A 25,706-nucleotide genomic window follows, 5' to 3' on the forward strand; every position below is an offset into this window, starting at 1 on the left:
GTGGTGGTGGGCACCTATAATCCCAGCTACTCGGGAGACTGAGGCAGGAGAATTGCTTGAACGCAAGAGGCAGAGGTTGCAGTGAGCCGAGATTGCACCGTTGCACTTCAGCCTGGGCAACAGAGTGAGACTCTCTTAAAAAAAAAAAAAAAAAAAAAAAAGATAGGGAATGCTTATGGTGAGCCTGGCTGGGGGAGAAGCTGAGTTCTATTTTGAATGTATTAAGTACGAGATGTTAAGTGGAAATGTTTAGTAGGCAATTGAATATCTGAGTATGGAGTTCAGGAGAGAGGCTGGAGCTGAAAAGAGGTGTTTTGAGAGTCATCGAGTGAATGGAAAGAGGTATTTTGAGAGTCATCAGTGAATGGATGGTGTTTCCAGCCCCAGGATGAGAGTGCGCAGCCAGAGATAAGGAAAAGGGCTAAGATCGGATGGAGGAGAGAAGCAACCAGCAAGCTTGAGGAGAAATTGGCAAGTATCGACTGACTTATATCCCTCTACCTTGCTGTCCTTCCTCCCACTATTTGGTCTAGTTCCCAACTGAATCGAATTAGAGGGCCAAAAGTGAACTGGATGTGGGAAGTCACAGAGACACTTAGATCTCTCTGCTCTTAAATCGGAGCAGTGAGCCCACAGTTTAAATTGCTTGTTGGCCAGGTGTGGTGGCTAATGCCTATAATCCCAGCACTTTGGGAGGCCTAGAATTGCTTGAGCTCAGGAGTTTGAGACCAGTCTCTACAAAAAGAAAAATTAGCCAGGTGTGGTGGCATGTACCTGTAGTCCTAGCTACTAGGGAGGCTGAGGTGGGAAGATTGCTCGAACCTGGGAGGTGGAGGTTGCAGTGAGCTGTGATCATACCACTGCACTCTAGCCTGGGTGACAGAATGAGATTGCCCCCCCCCCCCAAAAAAAAATTATCGTGGGGGCAAGATAGAGAAAGATCATAGTGGATAGTTTCTAACCTTGAAGAATATACAGGCAATGGTACATTTTCAGTTAGGGGAAGAAAAAATTAGAAAGGGCTCTCTGCACGGTACCCTCCTAGTGTTACCGTTTGAAGCTCCAGCAGCGAAGAGGAGCCCCTGGTGTTTATTCTCACTGCTAACATTAATCAGGTTGGTGATCGACCCTTACATTTGTGTTTTGCCTCAAGGTGGCCACTTTCACTGTCTGCTCTGAGCTCCCGCAGACTCCTAATAATCCGAGGGACAGAGGGGAGCGGTGGTGTACTGTTCTGGTGTCTACTTTTATGATTCAAAAAATCTGTTCTTTTTGAAATCACACGGTACTTAAACATGTATATTATCTTCTCTATCGTCTTTTCCTCCCTTCATTTTTACTTTGGTAATTTTACCTATTAAGGTTGTGAAGGAACCTGACATTTTAGGGATTTCTTGTAGATGTTGCGATGAAATACGGTTTTGGAATTTGATTTAGAAAGAGGTGGAGTATAGTCCATTTTCTTTCTCTGGCTTCCCTCAACCTTCCAGTTCTTTACAGGTGGTTCATTGCTTTGATTACCAGAGGCCTTAAATGCAGGCTGCATAGTTGATCGTGTGACCTGTGAGGTTCCCTTTGAACCTTTGTCCCTATTTCTGTAAAATTAGGAGCTCAAATGAGATCAAGCTGGGCTTCCTTGGTCTCTTCTAGGGAATAGGGACTGGTGGGAGTCAATGGCAGCAAGTCTTGTCCAAAGGTGTGAGCAGCAACAAAGCAACACAGGAGGCAGGAAAGGACCAGGCTTCATTGATGGAGGTGAAGCTTGAGCTGAGATGTAGAGGGGATTGAGGGCTGGGCACGTGCTTTTTGGAGAGTGGGCAGCATTTGCACAGTGTGGAAGTACAAACCAAAAGCCTGTGGACCAGCTCCAGATGGTGACCCCATCAATAGGAATAGGGTGATTCTCCTGCATTTTCTCATCTATAAGTAGCCATGTGGAGAATCCAAAAACCAGTTACCAACATTCAAAATTACTAGTGCTGTTAGTTCTGCAAGTGTAAAATTAGAAACAAAGTTCAAGCTTCATCTGCCAAGTTGAAGTTTCCTAAGCGTTCTCTCAAAACCCATGTTAATGGGCTCATTTTGGCGTTTGTAATCTGGTGAGTTCCAGATAAGGGCATTTGCGTTAACTAGAGTTGCCTTTTGAAACCCCTCAGCCCTAGCTTTGGTTTCCCAAATGTGTGGGTATTTGGAGTAAACTGCTGTATGGCTAAGCTGTTAGTAAGCATTCGATTTTGAGAGCCCTGTTTCCTTCGCAGCTCTTACAAATGTATTACCCAGTAGGAATTGCTGGAAATTAGAACCACTGCCTCCTCTAATAAGTCTAGTTAAGGTGGGGAGGTGTGCCCAGTCACAGCACAGGGCAGAGCAGTCACTTAGCAGGGAGCTCAGGAAATGTTTGCTGAATGAAAAGAGTGGAGAAGTGAAAGGTCGTGTTCTCAGCCTGGCAGCTGGCATTTCTGCGTCACTTTTACTCAAAGATTTTCAGACAAAACTTTTTGTTTAAAACAATGCTACATTAATTATAATCTAACTCTTACACAATTGTTTTTTAAAAAATCACAATACAGGGCTTGGTACAGTCACTCACGCCTGTAATCCCAGCACTTTGGGAGACTGAGGCAGGAGGATTGCTTAAGCTCAGGAGTTCGAGACCAGCCTGGGCAACACTGTAGAACCCCGTCTCTACTAAAAATACAAAAAATTAGCCAGGTGTGATGGCGCACGCCTGTAGGCCCAGCTGCTTGGGCTGAGGTGGGAGGATTGCTCGAGCCCAGGAGGTGGTTGCAGTGAGCCATGATTACGCACTGCCCTCCAGCCTGGGCAACAGAGCAAAACCCTGTCTCAAAAGGAAAATCACAGTACACATGGAATACAAAGGTTTTTTGTTTTTGTTTTTAAGAACTAGAGCCTTCGAAGGAGCATGTGGCTTGCTGGTATTGGGCTGAAGGATGATTGCGTGGGGCCCATCTGGATAATCCAAGATACTTTCCTGGGCAGGGACATTGACAGGGATATTCCCTACTTTCTTCCACCTTTAGAGGGTCTACTTTCGAAATGGTTTAAGGTTTCTCAATGTTTTAAGTCTGCTGTGTTGAAATTATTAAAACTGGAGTTTGTCTTTTAATTGTGTAAATTACTTGGCTTGTTCATTACAAATACCCCATTGAATGTCCTTTAAGTGCTAGACACTGAGCTGGATGCTAGGTGATGCAACAGTGACCAGGACAGGTGTGGGCCCTGCCCCTACGGAGCTGACCTTCTTAGGGAGGGAGAGGGACAGTGAGTAAGTGATCTCACACACAGTTGTATAATCACTAACTGTGGCCATTGCTCTGCAGGAAAGGCAAATGATGAATTAGAAGAGGTGGGACCTGATCTAGCCTGGAAAGTGTGGGAAGGTTTTTTTTTTGGAGACAGAGTCTTACTATGTTGCCCAGGCTAGAGTGCAGTGATGCCATCTCGGCTTACTGCAACCTCTGCCTCCTGGGTTCAAGTGAATCTCCTGCCTCAACCTTCCGAGTAGCTGGGACTAGAGGTGTGCGCCACCATGCCCAGCTCATTTTTGTATTTTTAGTAGTTGTATGTTGGCCAGGATGGTCTCAATCTCCTGACCGCGTGATCCGCCCACCTCGGGGAAGGTTTTTAAGCAGAGACATGAAGGGGTGAGTAGGAGGATGCCTGGAGGAGAGAAGAAACTGCAAAGGTCCTGAGCCAGGAGAGTGCTGGTGGTTGGAGGGGTGTGAAAGAAGCCCAGTGAAGTTCAAGGGTAGAGAGTGATGGAGAGGGTTAACCCAGAACATGCCCTTTGGAAATACTTAACCTGAAATACTTTTACCTAAGCCATTGTTAGGATCTGAGTTCTTGGTGTCTGAGCACAACTGAATGTGAATAAAAGGCTGTTTGGATTTCCTGCTGTGGACAGCAGGATGCTATTCACAAAGAAGTCTATGTCCTGACCCTCCAGACCTGCTGCTACATTAGGTTAAATGGCAAAGGAATCAAGGTTGCTCATCAACTGATGTTAAAATCAGGGAAGTATCCTGGATTATCCAAATGGGCCCAGGGATTCTTGTAATGTGGAAGAGGGAGACTTGAAGATGCTAGCCTGCTGGCTTTACAGATGAAAGAAGGAACCATGAGTCAGGGAAAATTTTCCTGTTGGGCTCTAGGCTTAGTACCCGAGTGACGAAGTAATCTGTACAACAAACTCCTGTGACATGAATTTTCCTATATAACCTGCATGTGTACCCCCGAACAACAACAACAAAAAGGCTGGAAAGGGCAGGGAAACAGAACCTTCAGGAAAGAATGCAGCCCAGTGAGACCTGGGTTGGCCCTTGGCCTTAAGGAATTGTGAGATAATAAGATGAAGGCTATTTTAATAACTGTGTTTTAAGCTACTAAGTTTGCGGCCATTTGTTACAGCAGCAATGGAAAACATTCTGCCTACCCAACTCAAAGTCTCATTGCATAGGTGGGTGTTACCACCAAGTCACTTGGCAGTGACGACCTCTGGTGCTTGCATTGCCGCTCACAGAGCAGTGGAGAGTGGCTCTTACTAATCACACCTCCAGGTAAATATTGCTCAGTAAATACTTATTGAGGGCCTGTCACGTGCCAGACCCTGCTCTTCAAGCTTGGGATAACTTCTGGGTGAAAACAGTAAGATGTGCGCCCTCACCAAGTTTCATTCTAGATGCCTCTCACCCCTGCCCCATGCAGAAGGGCCAGCAAGACTGTGAATTTCACATCCAGACACCAATCCTGACTGCAGCTGCTGCTAAACAGTTGTGAATAGCAGTGACTTTTCCCTGAAAAAGAAGTCCCTTCCTTAACTACTTGTAGGAAAACATATACTGACATAGTTTCCTTCCAGGTTATTTTGAAATGATTCTTTGGGACTGATAAAATGGGACAAACTGAATACAATATTTGCTGAAGCATAGCTCATTACTGCTGGATAGAACTTGTTGTGAGTACAGAGTTCTCAGATGTCTTTTTAGATCTCCAAGTCAGTCACCAAAATAAGGAAAATAGTTTTTTCATAAAGTACACACACACCAACATACATACAGGCTAGAAAGCCTGATATGAGGTGTTAGTCTGGTAGATTGATTTCTTGCTCAAAGGGAGAAGAGTTTACAGAGGCAGAGGCACAGGTTTTGGATAAACACACAAACAAGTTTTACCCCCCCCCCCATTTTTTTTTTTTTTTTTTTTTTTTCACCAAGTGGGGAAGGCAGAGAAGGGGGACCCTTAACTAAAGAGAGGAGAGTAAACACTGAGCAGTCAAGGCAGCCTACCAGGTTTGCTGAGGGCAGCCAGGAAGTGGTAGAGGCTGTGGACATTCCCGTTAATCACTGGCCCTTAGAGAGCAGGCACTTCCCCCTGTAGCCAGAGGAGGGACAGTACTTCTGTCAGTGGATACCTGCAGGGTCAAGCTGCGGGAAAGGAGAAGGACTCCTATAAGGCCAGTGAGTTTTGACCAGATGAGCTTACCCTCAGGTATCCTGATCATGTGGAGACTGGTCATATGGCTTCCCAGACCAAAATAACTCACCTGTGCCTGTGAAACCATACCAGGACCAGATGCAGCCACACTGTTGAGATTTGAAGTGTGGCGCTATTGAATTCAAGCTGCTGCATCAGTCAGGTTTCCTTGCCAGCTTTCGATCTGAGGCTAGGGTGACCATATCATTCATCTTCCAAACTAGGACACTTTTAATGAAAGGGAGTGGAGTGAACGTTCAGTTTTGAGACAACAGGTATGACCCAGGACTCTCCTGGGGAAACCTGGACATATGGCCAGCCTAGCTAAGGCTAGAAGCGTTAACCATTCCATAGGATGGTCTGATGACCCAAAATGGCTCAGTACAACATAGCCTGTGTGTGGGAGGGCCTCAGCCACCCCCAGGAAGACAGGGATTGTCCCAGGTGCCCTTGCTAGCATACATACCCATGGCATAGACAGCTCTCTGAGGTAGGGGTCTAGAATAGGTGTTTTCTTTATAATCTAAATACAAAGCAAGATTTTTTACCCCAAAATTACTCCCGTTGTATTGGAACATTACAAAATTGTTCTCTTATGAGAGCTGCCCTTCTGACTACTTTATTTTGGAATGACACAGTCATCTGTTCTAAACACCTCAGCTTAATCTAAAAGGACCTCAATCCATTTTAATTGTGGACGCTGATAGAGGTTAACTTTGGTTTTAAATAAAAATAAATAATTTAAAGAAGGAGGCAGGCTGCTGTGGTGGCTCACACCTATAATCCCAGCACTTTGGGAGGTTGAGGCGGGCAGATCACTTGAGGTCACGAGTTTGAGACCAGCCTGGCCAACATGGTGAAACCCCATTTCTACTAAAAATACAAAAATTAGCCAGGCATGGTGGCAGGTACCTGTAATCCCAGTTACTCAGGAGGCTGAAGCAGGAGAATCAATTGAACCTGGGAGGTGGAGGTTGCAGTGAGCCGAGATCGTACTACTGCACTTCAGCCTGAGTGACAGAACAAGATTCTGTCTCCCCCAAAAAAAAGAGGCAAAGAAATTTAGCTCATTCAGTACTCATTCCTCAGGATTAGCATCGTAATTGCAAGTACTGGATGTTACAAACTTTAAAACATCCTGGAAATGTTCTGGAAACTCCGTTAGGCATTGCTCTCTGATGAAATAATGTCAAAGAAACAGAGTTTGATTAAAATTGCTTGATGAAATACAAATAAAATTATTTTTAAATGACTGTTAAGTATGTGTGACTTTAAATGTTTGCATAAATTTAAATGATCAAATGTCAGTTGACTTTCATCTGCATTCATAAAGCTTAAATATACATGTTAGCCAAAAAAAAAAGTTTGGAATGTTTTTACCCGATATATTCACTTATTTAGGCATACACAGTATTTGAGGAGTGGTAGCCATGATAAGACTTGAGACGTTGTGGTAACAGCTGGGGAAAGGCATTCCTGTTCATACTGGGAGAAACTAGGCTGGGTTGAAAATCTAATGCCTGCAAGAAATGATTGTGTTTTGACTTGTGGTTCCAGATGACAAACTAGGTATATGGGTTTGCTTCCTGGCTCCTCAAGGCTCCCTAATATTTTAGAGAATATGAAGAAGCAGAAAGCAGATGGGATCTGGGCTTATGACCTTAGCAGGGGAAGGAGCTGAGTCTAGAGTTCATCATGTGCCCCTCCCCTACCCCCAACCAGGAGTGATCAAGCAAAGCAGGGACTAGGAGAGAGGAGTGGGTCTGGAGGTAAAGGACCATACAGGGGACCACGGAGACCAGGTGGTTCCTTACCTCTGTCTGGAGTAGGGGCTGCTGGCACTTAACACCCTGGCTGTGGGAAAATACCAAACCCATAGCACTTTTTAGCACTTTTTGGGGGTGGAGAGATAGGAGAATGTTGACAGGTACATGTTTTACAAAGCTTAAAGTGCTTACAGTGCACAAAAATAAAGAATGAATTCTTTTTTTCTTTTTTTTAAAAGGCAGTCTGTCACTCAGGCTGGAGTGCAGTAGTGCAATCTCGGCTCCTGAAACCTCCATCTCCAGGGTGCAAGCAATTTTCATGTCTCAGCCTCCCGAATAGCTGGGATTACAGGCGTGAGCCACCGTACTCGGCCAAGAATGAATTCTTTATAGAAGTAGATAAGGCCAAGTCATGACACTAAAAATAACCCCCAAAACTAGGGCTTCTAGTGTGAATGCTGGGACTCCAAGAATTCAGCTGTCCTCATTCTGGCATTTGAAGAGTGGTGTGCAGTCTGACAGCTAGCTGGCTACCCACACAGCCTAAAGCGAATCCCTGGAGTCAGCAGCCCCACCCAGGACTCCCTTTCAGAATTCCTGCTCAGGGTGAGATTGAGCCAGAAATGGACCTTTTTATACAACATCAGAACAAAAGAGAACAGGGATTATCAGGCATGTGATGAGAGCTAGCAGCATAAAAGGCAGTGGTCGAAGTAAACCAACAGAAAAACTACAAGAAACAGATAATCCAGGAACACAAAGAACTGTAGGAAAACTTCTAGGCAAAATGCTTAGAATTTTCGGAACATGTTAAACCCACAGAATAAGATTAGGATCTGTTATGTAAAAGGCACAGTGAGAACAAAGAGCTCTTGAAGACTGCAAATGTGACTGCTGAAATTAAAAATTTCAGTATGAATACCAGAAAATACAGTTGAAAAATCTCAGAACCACAGAGAAGGAGGGAAAATGAGAGAAAGGGTGGATTAACCCAGGAAGTTCACCACCTGACTAGTTAACAGAGGTTCCAGAAAGAGGACAGAAAACGTAAGGAATGAAACAATCCACACACAATAAAAAGTTTCTAGGAAATTCATGTCCTAGGTCTGCGGAGTGAAAGAGGTCACACATAGGCTCACCATCAGAATGCCTTGGGTGAAGTAGAGAACGTAAAAGTCACCCTCTGGAGCACGGTGGTTCACGCACTTTGGGAGGCTGAGGTAGGCAGATCCCTTGAGGCCAGGAATTCAAGACCAGCCTGGTCAACATGGCAAAACCCCATCTCTAATAAAAGTACAAAAATCACCCGGGCGTGATGGCGCATGCCTGTAGTCCCAGCTATTGGGGTGGCTGAGGCATGAGAAGCACTTGAACCCGGGAGGTGGAGGTTGCAGCGAGCCAAGATCATGCCACTGCACTCCAGCCTGGGTGACAGAGGGAGACTCTGTCTCAAAAAAAAAAAAAAAAAAAAGTTATCCTTTTGAGAATCAGACTAACACCAGAATTTCCACTGGCAAAACTGGATACTAGAATTAATTACAGCAGTGCTATCAAGTTTCTGAAGAAAATGTTTTTCAACCTGGAGTTCTACACCCAAACTATCATTCAAGAGTGAGAGCAGCATATAGACATTTTTGTATATGCAGTCACTCAGTTTACCTTGTCATATGCTGTTAGGACAATATTTAAGAAAGTAATTCAAACAAAGGGGAACATCAGGTCCCAGATCAAATCCAGTCACCCCAGGATAGCCATGAAGGACTGTTCCAGCATGATCCTGTGTAGCAGACCCGGCAGAGAATCAGGTCTACGTTGCAGCAGAAGGGTCCAGGGGCTCTGAGAAGGGAGTGTGAGCCAAGATGAGATCCTGATTTAATGCGGGTATGGCTTGGGAGCTCAGAGAAGATTGAGGCTTGGATAAAGGTGAACGATATAAGAAAAAAGAAAGGCAATGAGAAAAGCCAAGGAAAGCAAGAGTCATGGTCCAAATGTGAAGTACATAAAGCAATTGATAGAACGTAAGAATAGCAAGTCTGTTTGACCTTAATGCTAAGAACAGTTTCCTTTGAGGCCAAGGGCTTCTGATACTGCTCCCAGACAGAAAAAGGAAAATCTAAATACAGTTTGGTTCAGCACTGAATAATAATAATTTGGCTATGTAAAAGAATAGATGACTGAATTGTGGTTAAAAGACCAAATGTTGAGTGGGAATAGGTCCTGTAAGTGTAAAGGTATAGCTGGTAGATGGCAAGACATGGAGAAACTAACAGGAAAGTTTGGAAGGAAGAATCCAAGTGCTGATAGCTTTGTCTCAATAACTAGGGAATCAAGATTTTTGTCAAAAGTTGAAGGGAAAATAGAGGTTTAAATCTTCAAAACTCAGAGTAGCAAATAAAGGAACTAAATCTAGTTATTAAACATAGGATGGGAAGTGGCAAGCAGTTCTTTCCTTTTCATATTATGGGGCCAACAGTAATTGCCTAAAGCTGATAAATCAATACATATATAATAATCCAGAATTATGGAGAAGTAAATCCAGAATGAAAAGAGGTTTATCCAGAGTGTGGGGCTTAGGATGAGTTTGGAATCTGTTGCTTTCTACCATTAAGTCCTTTATTTTTGATTTCCTATCATTTGTACTTATTACTTAAGCAAAAATTAAATCCTGAGTTTGAAAATGGGTTAAATGTAGAGGTGACACAATTGCCACAGTATTTCTACTTTCTAACTTTTTAGGTCTTAATTTGGACAAACTAAGAAGGCTGTGTTTTAAATTAAGCAATAATAGTGTTCTTGTTCTAATGGTGCAATATTTCATGTTTCCTCTGACTAGCTTGCATAGCTAGGGGCAGAATCTTTAATCCTTGAGGAAATGAATTACTGCCAAAGACAGTGAAGCAAAGCTGTCATTGTCCTTGGAGTTTTAAAAGTGTCCCAGTGTTCAGAACTTTTGAAGTATTTTTGCAAAAGTATACCAGCTCTCTTTGGGGGAGAACTTGAATATATGAAACGGGTGTGGCTTACTTGAAGAATTTTGAAATAACCTTGTGTTCATAGCATGATAGTGAGTCCTGAGTCTTTGTGCCCACAGCTCTGATTATACTCCAAAGATCTGAATTTATATCATATCCCCAGTTACTGTTAAACTTATATCGTTAGATTTTTACATTCCATTTAAGAATTTCAATGTTTATTTCTTATCTTTAAAGATGATATTGTGGTTTGTGAGTTTTGCCTTTTAAGTGTGGGTTTCTGATATGTTGAAATTCCAAGGCAGTTTTTATTTCAGTGCAGCTTTAAAATTCAGTGGAGGTCATTGTCCACTGGCCGGTTGTGAAATGATCTTAGTTCACACCCAGATTCTTGCCCTGTGTTTAGTTTTTCTTGCCTTGACTGGATATGGGAATAGACCTCTTAGGCTCTGCTCTGTTAATTTCCACCACTTCCCTACAAATGCCCTAACTCATATCCCTTGGTCCCTGTCACTCTGAAGGTCGAGTTGTCACATCGCTCTTACTTCCTTCATACGTACTGGGACGGTCAGTAATGAGTGCTGCCGCTGCCCTGGTCCTAGGAGTTGCTGCAAGCATCCTGGTGGTGCCCAGAGAGTACCTGCTTTTCACACTGAACCATCTAGGTGGCCTGGGTCCAGTTTTTGGCGTTTAAGGGCCTTGGAGGGAAAGGGAAGAAAGCTGGAATTTGAGCATAAATTGGATTTTGTGTGGGCTGAGGGTCTTCCTAGGTATAGACTGTCCCTGCTGGACCTGTACCCACTGTGCTAGCTCAGGAGCCAACTGTGTTCTGAACAGCTTAGACCAGCACCCAGACCCTAAATGACCTAGATTAGGAAGTCGATAGGTTGTTCTCTGCTGTCATTGTTTGGACACAGCTCTATTTACCTTACTTATTGTTCTGCTCCCCATAGCCTCAGCTAATGGGCTGTGTTCTCCTGCCTTTAAGGCTGGTTCCAGGCAGAATTTAAGAGCCTTTGCTTGTTTCCTGAACCAGGGAGTACAGCTTTACCTTGAAGATGAAGGCACCTCCAGTTGCAGAATGTGGTTGGGGTTACTGTGTTCTCTCATCAAGGTGTTTTACCTTACCTTTCGATGATGGGTTCTGCCACTTTATCGCGGTGGGTTGCAGGAGACCAGGTGCAACCGGAGCAGGGGCGCCCTCTGCTGCTGGGTGTCTGCTCTTCTTCCCACAGCCGCCCAGGGGGTTTGTGAGGGGCAGTGGAACATCCCTGCTTCCTCCATCCCCTGCAGGACCACCCCACGTGGAGGAAGGACAGTGCCAGGACCATGTGCAGGCAAAGCCTGCCCAGAAGCAGTGCAACAGCTAAAGTTATTCTCCGTGGGTATGTTTCTCTTGTTGCTTGCAGGTCTCTTCTCGAATCTGTTGTCGTTTTCCCCCAAACCACCCTGCTGCCCCCATCCTTCCGTGTGGTCTGCTGTCATCTGCAGTAGCCACCGCATGTAAGACACGAAGACCTCTTCTGCAAGAGCTTGGTGTGGGCATTTGTGAAATTTTGTCACCACACCCCCTGTAACCAGCCAACAAATTTGAGTTAAATGCCTGTTCTTTGTCCCACACATATTAGTTACAGAGAGTGGAGAACAAGTAGCAGATAGTGGCTGGGGGAAGCCAACCCACTCTGAGGGACTGGGCATGTGAATGGGACAACATCCACAGCTTTTTTTAAACCACAGGACACCCAAAAGCAGCTGTACCCTGCAGGGCACGGCAGGCTGCAGAAGCCTGGGTCTCAGGGTCTCTGACCCTTTATCCTTTAGCGCTGCTGACCAGGCTGCCGATCCTCGACCCTTTCCTGTCACCCCATCGTGTGCTTCTCCCTTTCCTCTGGCTCTTTCCCTTGCAGCCTTTGCATGTGCTGTGCTCCTTACCTGGCCACCTCCAGCCCCACTGTCATCTCTTCCTCTCCAGCAGATGCTGGTGCCCACAGCACTCTGTTCCGTCCTCTCATTACCTCTAGCTCCCTGTGGTTTCATGACGTCATGACCTGTTCACGGATCAGGCTTCCCCAGGCCAGAGATTGAGGAGTGGGGGCAATTCTTTATTCATCCTAGGAGGCTCTTCATCAGTGTTTGTTGAGTGAATACGTGAACGAATGTGGGAATGGGGTAAACAGGAAATAAGCCCTGTGTCTGCCTTAGGTAGCTTGGGTGTGGGTGAGAAGAGGAAGTGGTTAGAGAAGACACACGGTTAAGACACTGGGACTCCTGTGCTGCTTTTTCTAAGGCTTCTCTTTGCTGGTGGTTACCTTTACAGGAAATCTCTTACCCAGCCTTCACCCAACTGCAATAATGTTTTCCTTCCTTCCCTCTACTTATCTCTATTATCTTAACTTTATCAACATTATCAACATACAGAACAGTTTTGATTGTGGTGTTTTATTTGTGTAAGTTTTGCCCTTTCAACTAGGTTGTAAACTTGAAATCCTGGGTTTTACTTCCTAAGCAGCTTTATAAAGAAATGGAGACAACATTGCACCAAGGTAATTTTTGTCATGGCCACCCACTAGCTGTGAGATCTTGGGGGATGAGTAATGAAGCTCCTCAAGGTCTCTGTTTCTTTATCTGTAAAATTGGAGGACTGGTCTCTCTCAGGGGCTTCCAGTGTGAAAAAGTCCTGGGGTTCTGGGCCTCTGATCCTGGCACCCCACTTATCCCTTCCAGCACCCACCACATGACTCCACCTCTGACATCTGCCATGTACAGTAATTGAACACATTCACCTCATAGTCTGGGCCAGTTCACCTCCCAGGTACTTGTTTGTTGGTGTTCCTGGGATCAGGGACATCACTGGAATAGGTGTGGGGCAGACCTGTGGGGACCCTGTGGCCCCAGCCTTGCCTCTGTCCTCTGTCAAGAAGGTTCAGGCACCAAGGACACTGCTTCAGTTCTGTGTGTCAGTTCTGTACCTTGGTGTGTGCTGTTTTGTTCCTTCAAATGTAGGGTGAGTTTGGAGGTGGAGGCTGACTCTGACTGTCCAGGGATCTGGGAGGAAGGACAGTGCTGGGGCTATGTGTTCTCCATGAGCCACCCCTCCTTCTCTGTCCGGGCATCATCTAGCCCCCTTCCCTGCTTTCCTGCTTTCCAGGTACACTTGCCTCCCATGGCACCTGCTGCATGATAATGGTTTAAAAAAAAAAGTTGAATCCTTTATTGGAATGATTCCTTTATTGGAACCCAACAGGCATGAAGGTAATAGAGACTATTTGGTTTGTATTTTCACTTGTTTTGCTTTTGCGTCTGAGATTTGTGGGTTTCTTGATGGCCAGGAGTGGCTTGTTTTCTGTTGTAAGAGGTGGTTGTTTGTACAGGTTCGTGTTTCCAGTCCTTTCCTCAGCTCCAGCCTTGTTTCCAAAACTCTCAGCTCTTGGTTTATCTCTGTCCAGTCAGATGTGTGTTCTTTGTCTTTGTTTCTTGTCCTAGTTGTTCCATGAGTCAGCCAGGCCTCAAAGATTGTGTAAACCTATGGTGAGTAAAGCTGTTAGCAAAAGAGACCTAGCAACAAGGTCGTTGGGTCTCTAAAGAGCCGTCCAGCTGTGAGATGGTGAAATTTTAAGGACTGTGGATTTGGATTGGGGGCCTCCTTATAGGAGATAAAAACACGCGGTTGGAGAGAAGAAGGAATATTACAGTGCCTAGTACGTAAGTGGAGCTACCCCAGTTGTCCCTGAATCCTTTGTGGGAGATTGATAGGATGAGAGAGGACGAACTCTTGTAAGGAAGTAAGAACTGACTTGGAAGAACAAAAATCAACTTGTACACCTCAAATATATCTGCTTTTTATTTGTCCATTCTACCCTAATAAAACTGGAGGTAAAAAAAATTGGAAAGAGGCCAAGGCTGCAAGTGAATAATTCAGTTGAGTTGTATCTTACTTACTGTTTAGGTTCTCCCAATCAGTGTATAAACTGAAAATCTAAGATACAGTCAGATTTACTCTCAAACTACCTCAGGAAGGCACAGTGTTAGAAACTGACATGTTATTGCTTATTACATTTGGTGTGGCCATTTTTTCCTCCCATTGTCACAAGTATTTGGTTTCTTCTCTTGAGTTTCATATGATATCCCTGGCATCATAGGGGCTTAGAGGTTGTATTCTATGAAGAGGGTGTGTTTTAAACACCAGATCATACCCAGCAGGAAATGCTGATACCATCAGAGACAGGCCTCTTTTCCCCGTTTTGGTATCCCCTCTTTGGCCTCCCTGTGTAGTTGTGTTTGTGCGTTTTACGTGAACCAGCCATAGGAGTCTACGTTTGTTCTCACTTACTGCCTAAGCTGTGGAAGAATTAGTGGACTCCTAGACAAAGAATAATCCCATTATCTCCTAGTTCGGACTGATTTACATGTTAAATGTATATTAAATTCACATCTCCAAATTGTTTCTGTTTCATCAACAGGTTGCTCGTGGGGGCCCCGCGGGCAGAAGCGCTTCCACTGCAGAGGGCCAACAGAACTGGAGGGCTGTACAGCTGCGACATCACCGCCCGGGGGCCATGCACACGCATCGAATTTGATAACGATGGTGCGTTCCTGTCCCTCACTCAGCCTTCACTCCGGCAGCTTGCCCGTACTTTTTCCCTGAGGGAGGAGAGTGGGGACAAACATTTATTCTTGTAGAGAGGACCTCTTTCAATTGCATCAACCTTGACTGTTTTTTATTTGCCCTGAAAATACTTACTTTACTTTCTAAATCATACTGGGATGCCACGTGTTTTGCTGTTCCTCCTAACCATGGTTACTAAACCAATATGGTGTAGGGATGTTGCCACCTAGTGATGTGTTGAGATTCTGCAGGGGGTCGTGGAAAAACTGATTTCATAGCAATGAAGAGAATGAATGAGCGTATCTTGTATTCATCAGCCAAAAGTTCTCACATGCTGTTAAACTATTTGGGAGAAAGACAGTTTTAAATATCAGACCCCTTTGAAATGAGAGCTGGCTAACAGAGATAAAGTTTTCCCTACTGTCTCGTATAGAGACTTGTTTTGTTAAGGACTCTGGATAGGTAGAAGATACCATGAGGTAGGCATGTTGACATCCAGTGTACCTGGCTTCTTGTAGGTTGAGCAGAGCTATTAGTGTACTGAGAAGCTCTAGCCAAACCTCATTTGATATGCTCGGTCTAAGTAGATTTGCGGATTCGTGTTTATATTCTTCTCTTGCTTCTTTATCTTTTAGAAATAACATTCGTTGGCCAGGCACGGTGGCTCACACCTGTAATCCTAGCATTTTGGGAGGCCGAGTTGGGTGGATCATTTGAGGTCAGGAGTTCAAGATCAACCTGGCCAACATGGTGAAACCCCGTCTATACTAAAAATACAAAAATTAGCTGGGTGTGGTGGTGCACGCCTGTAGTCCCAGCTACTTAGGCTGAGGCATGAGAATTGCTTGAACCTGGGAGGCAGACGCTGCAGTGAGCCAGAATCGTGCCACTGCACTCCAGCCTGGGTGACAGAGCAAAATACATCTCAAAAAAAAAAAAAGAAGAAGAAAAAGAAATAACGTGTTCATTTATTAGAAAATAATATGTGTTAATTTTAAGAAACTGGTAAAATACACCTATGAAGAATAAAAAACAAAATCCACTGACCATCTCAGTATATAGACTTATTTTTTAACATTTTGGCGTTTTTCCCTCTGGCTAAAGTTGTTTAGTTTCATATTTTTGTAATGATTCAAGATTAAAACTTGTATCTGTGTTACTGCTCATCCAGGAGTGCAAAAATTTGGATATAGGTCACACGGTGGGTTTAAATTGATACTGAAATGAGCACATGGTGGTGGTTGTGGTCCCCCTCTCTCTGACTAACAATAACTCGCCTGTTTGGCATTGATACATTGTCAGCTACAAGATCCTGAAGTAAATCTGAGTCTTTTTCTCCCATCTCCAGTAAAGAACATTTAATGCTGTTACATAAAAAAATTGGGGAGTAATATAGAGAAGTACCCATTTTTTTGTTAGTTTAGATGGTAGCTGGAGTTTTGAATACTAGATTTTACATTGTTGCCTTTAGAGATGTATTTTGGAGGGCTCCCTTAGTCTTACACTTTCACTTACCTTCTGCATTCAGGACCCTGGGTATCAAGTGAGGGCAAAGGGTATTGTTGGACAAAATAGGTGGCTATATAGAGTTAAGTATTTTATGTTTCAAATTTTTGAAAGATTTTTACCAAAAACCACTTTTCTGTTTCCTTGAGATGACAAGTAATTTTTCTGGATTAAGTAACTGAATTTATCGAGTAGCTAGACTCAGAGTCAAGGCCATTTGGAAACAGTTGCTTGTATTTTTGTTCAGTGATGGTTTCTAGCATGTGCAGTCACTTGGAAGGCTAACTGTGCTCCTTTTTACAGCTGACCCCACGTCAGAAAGCAAGGAAGATCAGTGGATGGGGGTCACCGTCCAGAGCCAAGGTCCGGGGGGCAAGGTCGTGGTAAGTGTAGAGACACATGTTCATCCTATACTGTTGGACTGCTGGTTACATGCCAGCACCAGGCTTACAGCAGGGGACAAAGCAGGGAGCATACATTCTAGCAAACTTACTGCTTTAAAGCAGGAATGGATGTTAAGAAGAAATCAGGCTGGGTGTGGTGGCTAATGCCTGTAATCCCAACACTTTGTGAGGCTGAGGCGGGTGGATCACCTGAGGTCAGGGGTTTGAGACCAGCCTGACCAATATGATGAAACCCCATCTCTACTAAAAGTACAAAACTTAGTCGGGCATAGTGGCATGCACCTATAATCCCAGCTATTTGGGAGACTGAAACAGGAGAATTGCTTGAACCTGGGAGGCGGAGGTTGCAAGAGTGAAACTCTGTCTCAAAAAAAAAGAAGAAGAAGTAATCAAAGCCTTATTTCTCCTGTGATTCCTGATATACTTTGAAGCAATCACACAACCTACTTTTCTTTAGAACTTTCAGATTTGAATAACTTATTAAAGAACCTTTACTATATATTCCTAAAACTCTAGATGGTATTAAAAACAAAACAAAACTAGACATCATTTCTATCCTTGGAATTTTATAGCTTTATAGATAGTAAAAATATGGGCATGGTCTTGGAAAGTAATAACCAGGTAGTTTTAAACACTTGTTATTTATTCTGAGTTTTTTCAAATAGAAGGGATAGCAAAGAAAAGAGGGTTCGTTAGGTGGATTGGGCTAGATGGTCATGGCAATGTCTTCCTGGTTGGAATATGATAATCTTTTTGTCTCCTTCAAAATCTGGTTGCTGTAATGAAATTTATACAGAATTTTGAGGAAAAAACTTTAGTGAACATTGAGTTTTGATATTTGAGGAATGACACTTATGGGAAATTGAGTCGATATTACATTTTTAGCCTGTGTTTACATGGAGGTAGCCATTCATACCCTGTAGAAGTTATAGAGATTATTTCTATCTCTTCTGGTCTTGTAATTCTCTCTGCCTTGTAAAAGTAGGCATATTTTGGGAAATAATCTCAGAGCTCAGGGTGTGAGTTAGGACTGAGTTCAAGGAAATAGTGTGGGGAAAAGGAGATGTCTTTGTTTTAGCTGTATTTGTTTGATCCCTATGAAAACAGGTCCATGATTTCTCTCCTCTAGAACATAATTACCCACTTTCACACTGATGTTCTCAAGGTTAATACAGCCACTAGAAGCCAATTTGAATTAAGAAAATGAAATAAGGTGTTTCCCTTTGTTTATGTGACAGGTAAATTTACAAATGAATTGCCTATGGATACAGATTGTCATTCAATACCTGGATTGGAGCATTATTCTCAGTGAGAATAAGACACATTCTAGTTTCTATATGCCTTGATAATGGTCTTCTTAGTGCCACTTTGAGGAATATTTGCTGGTCTGGGATCCAGTCTCAAGATGAGGACATGCTTAATCATCCTTTTTAGAATTAACCTCTGTATTGACCATTTTATCTATATGTAATTTTTTAAAAACAAGGTTTATAGACAAGAATGGGCTACTTTCTTCCATCTGCTTGCAGACATGTGCTCACCGATATGAAAAAAGGCAGCATGTTAATACGAAGCAGGAATCCCGAGACATCTTTGGGCGGTGTTATGTCCTGAGCCAGAATCTCAGGATTGAAGACGATATGGATGGGGGAGATTGGAGCTTTTGTGATGGGCGATTGAGAGGCCATGAGAAATTTGGCTCTTGCCAGCAAGGTGTAGCAGCTACTTTTACTAAAGACTTTCATTACATTGTATTTGGAGCCCCGGGTACTTACAACTGGAAAGGTATGACCTTTGTATTTATAGAAATAGAGATTAGAATGTCTCCCTAATTTCTGTAATATGATTTTGTACCATGATTTAGTACATTTTGAGCTAAAATGTGTTAGAAGACATTTGTATATTATGAAAGTTGGGTAGGCTATTAAAAATCTCTAAACAATATGATTTTTAAAAGCTAATAATAGTGGAATGTATGTTTTAGTGTTGACGTTCTTTTCTCCTCTACCAGTACTTTAATTCAGGTAGTTAACTTTTTTAAGTAGGAATATAATAATTAACATTAGTATTTTTTGCTGTTTTATATTTGTGTGGCTCATGAAGCTAGAAGTGTTAAGTTAGTGATCTGAAAACTTAGGAGAATTAAATAATGGTATATACAAATAACAGTGTATTAACATGGACATTAATAACTATTAATATGGACATTTCTCTCTGTATATGTTATTTTCAAAGGCCATGCTTTGCTAATAATTCAGTAAAGTTAGAAGGGCAGATTACAGACAAATTGGGGAATTTTGAGGTATAATTTCAGATATGTGAGGAAAAGTTGTTTGATTATTGTGATGTGAGTAAATGGAGATGTGGAGAGGTAAAGAGGAAAATGGCCCACATTTTTTGACTATGTGAACCTGGTCAGTTCCTGCTAAGCAGTTTAACTTCTCTGAAGAAATTAAGCAGGCATAGAAAATGCTGTATCATAAAAGACAATTAACCTGTCATCCATGGTGAAGAGAACTGCAGCTGATTTGAAAATAAGCCATTTTTGAGAAATTTATTAATATAAGTCACATAACACTTTCACTCATCAGGGAGAACTTAGGAAAATGTTCCCCTTTCCATTTAAAAATGTGTTTTGATTCTGGTTCTAAATGAATTTTCAACACCGTTCTCTGTGTGCAATCTTCAAGGGTAATTTCCCTTTGCCCCCACCTCACCCCAACAGGATCTTCATGTACAGTATTTCCCAGGTTATTTTGACCTAACTGAAATTACATGTTGAATTTAGTTTTATTTTAGCCTGAATAAATGCCATATACGGTAAAACAAAACAAAAACATCCACCAATTATGTATATTTTAATTCACGGAAAATATGGTTTTCTTGCTTTATAAACCCTGACCTAAAATGTTGCCATTTAAAGTCATATAGTGATTTGGGCTTACTATATGAAATCTTATGTTTTAAATTACTAATTGTAAGAATATTTAGAAGATGAAATCTTGGTTAACGTGATTGAAGAAAAGATCAATATGTCTCACTTTTACACTGCTGAAAAAGGACAACTTGAGGCGGGATTACAGAGAACGTAAAATATATGTATCAAGTTCATGTCATTTAAAAATTTGTTCTCTGTAGGTTTTGTTAACTAAGCAAACCTTCCATTTTTCATCTAGTTTCATGGCATTATAAAGACAGTTCATGAAAATGCATGGGACATTTTTTAATGACTCAAATTTCTTTCTCATAAAAATTTACGCACACATACTTAACAACCATAAAAGTCATCTCTGTCCTTCCTTTTTTTCCTTCAAATTTTTTTTCCTGTAACTAGTGATAGCATGGGGGATGTTTATTAGGAACCATTTATTTTCTTTTGTTTCATCTTCATTTTTTGTTCTTGTTTTTACCATTTCATTCCTTTAGGGATTGTTCGTGTAGAGCAAAAGAATAACACTTTTTTTGACATGAACATCTATGAAGATGGGCCTTATGAAGTTGGTGGAGAGACTGAGCATGATGAAAGTCTCGTTCCTGTTCCTGCTAACAGTTACTTAGGTAGGAGCAGGCACAGATGGCTGCCTTTGCCCACCTTCTCAGATACTTTGTGTGAAACTCCCTCGCAGGGCCTACTGCCCCTGGACTTCTAGGCTGAGAAGAGGCCAGGTGGGGCCGGGACCTGTGGCCACTTTTGCTGCAACTTGATAAGCTTGGTGATCTAGAGGCGTTATTAACCTGACCAATGCCTGGGATCCTTTCTTTCTGACTGGGGCTCCCTCAAAGAGGGGAAGAAACCTATTATCACCTAAAATCGTCCGTCCTTCTTCCTGCTTGGAAGTCTGTCTCTTGAGCTAATGGCAGCCTCCGTAACCTGAAACAGTTTGTTCATGCAGCCATGAAAATGTGCATGGGTGTTCACAGTAAGCTGAGCTCTTTGTTCAGTGCCTCTTTCCAGAGATACTCTTAAGAACTGCATTTAATAAAGTTACTCTTAAGTGGCAAGTCAAGACCTCCAGGTCCTCCCTCTGTGATTGTGGTTCTCCGAGGATTGGCCCTGCTTCTGGATTGGGACCCCCATGTCACAGGGCCCCGCAGATGGATAAAAGCTTCCCAGTAGAGGTTGAGCAGGACTGCTAAAGCGGCTTCCAGGACACCCAGACTGTGTCTAAGGGCCAATTCCTTAACTCCTAAGGCTTGTTTGCATGACTAATGGGTGTCCTAAGTTATTCGTGTGCATTATGGTAATTACACAAAGCCTTTTAAAAGCTTTAATTCTTGGTATGAGTTGACATAAAGAATAATTACTGTGGATTTCTTGGAAAAAATATAAAAAACTTATAAATAGTAACCTGTTTTTTAAAAAAATGGAGAAAAGTACCCAGATGTTAGGGTATTACTGGAACAATGGAAGGTAAAAAATGAAAAAAACAGGTATAGATATATGAATAATTTCAAACAATGTGCTAGTAAACACGCATTAAGAAGTTGTTCAGGCCCGGCCTGGTGGCTCACACTTGTAATCCCAACACTTTGGGAGCCCGAGGTGGGCAGATTACTTGAGGCCAGGAGTTCAAGACCAGCCTGGCCAATTCAGCAAAACCCCTTCTCTACTAAAAATACAAAAATATTAGCCAGGCATGGTGGTGCACATTCGTAGTCCCAGCTACTCAGGAGGCTGAGGTAGGAGAATCACTTGAACCTGCAAGGTTGAAGTTGCAGTAAGCTGTGATTGCACCGCTGCCCTCCAGTCTGGGCAACAGAGCAGGACCCTGCCTCAGAATGTTTTATTTAGGGATTACTTATGACAAAAATTAATTGTAATTACACTGGCCAAGAAACCAATACTTTGGTCTTTAAGATGGATGGCTGTGGATTTTATAAATGTACTTGCTGTCAGAACATACGAAAATATGAAGCATTTTTTCTGAAATACATTTGCCACTTATAGAATGGATTTCCTCAAAAGTGAATGCCTGAGAAAGATATCAAACTCATATTGTTACATTTGGCTTGTCCGTGCTGTGTGTGAATCTGTCACTTCAAAAGATCGGAGGGTTTGGGGGAATAAAATGATCCGCTTGAGGTTTTGGAAGCTGGCAATGAGAGCAGCTTGACGGATGCAGTGGTGGCCTCCTCATCCAGCGAGAACAGCAGTGGCTGTCCTGCCTCTTACCAAGCATAATTACTTTTTCTTCAATTTCTTCCATCCCGTGCATGCGTACAGGCTTGCTGTTTTTGACCAGCGTTTCCTATACAGATCCTGATCAGTTTGTTTATAAAACACGGCCTCCCCGGGAGCAGCCTGACACATTCCCTGATGTGATGATGAATAGCTACCTAGGTTTGTGACCTCTGCGATGACAAATAAATTGTCTTGGTTGTGGTCATTAACATTTTTTTTTTGATCCATACGGAGCATAAATCTTTTTATGTCCTATTTTGTTTCCATTGAAGCACACACAAAAAGCATGCCATGGTTGGGGCTCTGGGGCCAGATGGCTGGATTCCATATTGCCCTCTCTAATCTGGTGGCTCATGTTTTTTAATTCACTTCACAATTTGAGAACTGTAACGGTAGTGGTGAAGTTTTTCATAAGTAAAACCCAATAAAGAGGGTGAGCTTATATTATTCTGCATCTGCTTCACCTTTCTATATAAACATTTACTTAATTTGAACGGTTTTAATATGGGCACTTCTATTTGCTTTTCACCAGATCTCTTATTTTTGTAATCTGACATCCTACCTGATGCTTTATAATGGGAGTGTCCTAATGTTTTCTGCCCTCTGAACAAGTATATAACTGATACCAATGACAACTTCCTCACCTCTGTTGTTTATACTAGGTTCTCAAATACCATGTATCATCAGTCATTGTTTTGTCTGCATGTTTGTGTCTGAGAACTAAGTTGGTCCAAAACAATGAAATGCTATCTATGGTGGTGATAGCGTTTGTTTTTGTCTGATTACCAAAGAGATTGATGCCTCTTACCAAGCTTAATTACTTTTTCTTCAATTTTATTTTATTCCTGTAAAAATACTGGCCATTAAATTATAGCAGAACCCTATAATATGCAGTCAATTATGCTTCAAGTCAGGTTGTATTCTCTGTGTAAATGATGTAACATAACCAAATTATTCCTAGACAATTCAGTATCTAGCTTGATCTCCTTTTACCATAGTTCTAATATTAAAATCAGGTGCAAATTGATTCTTAAGATGTATGAATACTTCAAAATTCAAGTTATACATAGGTTTTTTCATTGAAAGTCTTAATATCCATAGAAAGCAGTAAATTTGCTAGCCCCAGGACTTTGTCCTTGGGTCAAATCTGAACTCTGTCACTCATATTACAAATGTGATAGCTGGTGGGAAGGTCAGGAGGAGAGAGGGGTGGGAAGCCAGAGGAAGAGGTAATGATGGAGTTACCCATGTCATAGGCCTAAAATATATGGATTGATGTGAGGGGCTGTATATATTTTGTTTTTCTAGGTTTTTCTTTGGACTCAGGGAAAGGTATTGTTTCTAAAGATGAGATCACTTTTGTATCTGGTGCTCCCAGAGCCAATCACAGTGGAGCCGTGGTTTTGCTAAGGAGAGATATGAAGTCTGCACATCTCCTCCCTGAGCACATATTCGATGGAGAAGGTCTGGCCTCTTCATTTGGCTATGATGTGGCGGTGGTGGACCTCAACAAGGATGGGTGAGAATACCTCAGGTTATTTTATGCTGCAAATCATTGCTGCTTTGACTAGCTTCTGTAGGCCTTGAGAAGAGCCGTCCTTTCAGGTTGATTGATGTAAAGAATATTTTTACTGCCACATTTTTACCAACCCATCTTTATCATTTGTATGATGGCAGCAGACAGACATTCATCTCCTTCCCCCAGGGTATAGGATTATATTTTTGATTTTCAGTTTTACTTACATGTTGGGATTATGGGTCCATGAAAATTAAAATTTGAAAAAAATGAACTCAGAAAACACTTGCATGATTCTGTTCTGTGGCTTCATATGGGGCTGATGGAGCATCAGCTCCTGTTGAAAATAGGGATTGGTGATAAAGTCAAAAACAGATCCATGGCTGTTGGTGCCAGTTGGGGTGGGGTAGAATAGTGAGGTCTTAATGGGAGTCCTGCTGCACTGTGGTTCTAACTTGAGGAACTTGCTTTGCGTTCTTACCGTTAGTATTTTTCTTGGGGCATTTTTTACAGGCTACCTTGGTTTTTAAAAAATGCTATAATTGAGTCATAAATTCTGGAGTTGAGGGCCTTTCTATTATATCTCTCTGTAACCTTAGTACCTAGACTGGTGTTGCTGGTATGTTAGCTGTTGGTTCATGGCTCTTTCCCCTCATTATGTTTTTAGGTGGCAAGATATAGTTATTGGAGCCCCACAGTATTTTGATAGAGATGGAGAAGTTGGAGGTGCAGTGTATGTCTACATGAACCAGCAAGGCAGATGGAATAATGTGAAGCCAATTCGTCTTAATGGAACCAAAGATTCTATGTTTGGCATTGCAGTAAAAAATATTGGAGATATTAATCAAGATGGCTACCCAGGTAGATAATAGATTATGAAATGGCTGTGATTTATAGATAGATTATTTGATTGTTTAAATAATAGCACTGCTGGGCACAGTGGCTCATGCCTATAATTCCAGAACTTTGGGAGGCCGAGGTGGGTGGATCACCTGAGGTCATGAGTTTGAGACCAGCCTGACCAACATGGGGAAACTAAAAATACAAATTAGCTGAGTGTGGTGGCACATGCCTGTAATACCAGCTACTCCCAGCTTTGGGAAGCTGAGGCAGGAGAATCGCTTGAACCTGGGGGACAGAGGTTGCGGTGAGCCAAGATTGCTCCATCGCACTCCAACCTGGGCAACAGGAGCGAAACTCCATCTCAAAAAAAAAAAAAAAAGCCAAACGAATAAATAATAATGCTTATGTCATCTTACTTTAAAATATTGTACTGGAGTGTTTCTAAAGTGTTTCTTAAAATGTTAAAATGTCATGTTGTCAACAGATATTGCAGTTGGAGCTCCGTATGATGACACGGGAAAGGTTTTTATCTATCATGGATCTGCAAATGGAATAAATACCAAACCTACACAGGTAACCACATAACCTGGATTTCTACAGCTACAGTCTCAACTATTTGCCCTGTAATAAAATATTTAGGTTTAAGTGACTTTTCACACAAATTTTATTTACAAATCCACAATAGTATAGATTTTTTAAAAATGTATTACTAGAAGATACCTTCAGAAAATATAAATGCAATTACTTGCTTGTTCTAATTGTAAAATTTCTTAGATATCTAAGTTAGGAATCAAAGTAATCCAAAGCAAAAGAATGTTATTCTACCCTGACGGCATAAAGAGAGGAGATGTGATATATTCTCTTTAGTAGCGTAGTAAATAGAGATGAAACTGGGCAAACAAAATAGATTACTGTAACTACATGGAGGACGTAGATACAAAAAATTAAAAATTTCTTTTGAGAAAAATAAGACTTGTAGGGAGGGTAGGGAGATTTGGTTTGAAATGGCCTGACTGACTTAATACAATAAACAAGCTCATCAGAAATGGGGTCTTTTATGCTTTGAGAGACTGTGTAAATCAGATGACTTTTATGAAATTAAATGTATGAAGTGTTAGGTCATGTAGATATTTATGACTCGTACATAATTTCATATAATTTACTTATAAGTGAACTCTCAAATTCCAGTTCAAAAGAAACTTGTGTGTCTTTTTCAAAGCATAGTTAAGAAGCTCATGTTGCAAGCATAATGTCCATTTGGATGACCTCTGTATTTCAGGTTCTCAAGGGTAAATCACCTTATTTTGGATATTCAATTGCTGGAAACATGGACCTTGATCGAAATTCCTACCCTGATGTTGCTGTTGGTTCCCTCTCAGATTCAGTAACTATTTTCAGGTCTGTTATCTATGATTTTA

At 42.1% G+C, this 25,706-nt stretch overlaps 1 protein-coding gene and 1 long non-coding RNA gene across 5 annotated transcripts in view; one reads left to right on the forward strand and one right to left on the reverse strand.

Annotated features, from left to right (window-relative positions):
• The window catches only part of ITGA6 (integrin subunit alpha 6), an 80,352-nt gene that overhangs the window by 24,363 nt on the left and 30,283 nt on the right, over window positions 1-25,706 (forward strand). For 2 of the 4 annotated variants that reach the window (XM_025404208.1, XM_025404206.1), the window contains exons 2-9: window positions 14,692-14,816; window positions 16,647-16,726; window positions 18,277-18,532; window positions 20,174-20,305; window positions 23,238-23,448; window positions 24,113-24,306; window positions 24,773-24,861; window positions 25,568-25,686. In XM_025404208.1, the coding sequence (XP_025259993.1) occupies window positions 14,692-14,816; window positions 16,647-16,726; window positions 18,277-18,532; window positions 20,174-20,305; window positions 23,238-23,448; window positions 24,113-24,306; window positions 24,773-24,861; window positions 25,568-25,686 (1,206 nt within the window). Of the gene's footprint in view, window positions 1-14,691; window positions 14,817-16,646; window positions 16,727-18,276; window positions 18,533-20,173; window positions 20,306-21,971; window positions 22,089-23,237; window positions 23,449-24,112; window positions 24,307-24,772; window positions 24,862-25,567; window positions 25,687-25,706 lie in introns of all 4 variants that reach the window. The other 2 variants (XM_025404205.1, XM_025404207.1) reach the window with 2 other exon arrangements.
• On the reverse strand, window positions 13,441-15,172 carry LOC112635988. Its single transcript, XR_003122114.1, has 2 exons — window positions 14,973-15,172; window positions 13,441-13,754 (listed from the first exon to the last, which is right to left on the reverse strand). It is a non-coding gene; the product is annotated as an uncharacterized LOC112635988 (long non-coding RNA).

The sequence above is a fragment of the Theropithecus gelada genome, chromosome 12, assembly GCF_003255815.1.
Source record: "Theropithecus gelada isolate Dixy chromosome 12, Tgel_1.0, whole genome shotgun sequence".
In the NCBI taxonomy this organism is placed as follows: Eukaryota; Metazoa; Chordata; class Mammalia; order Primates; family Cercopithecidae; genus Theropithecus; species Theropithecus gelada.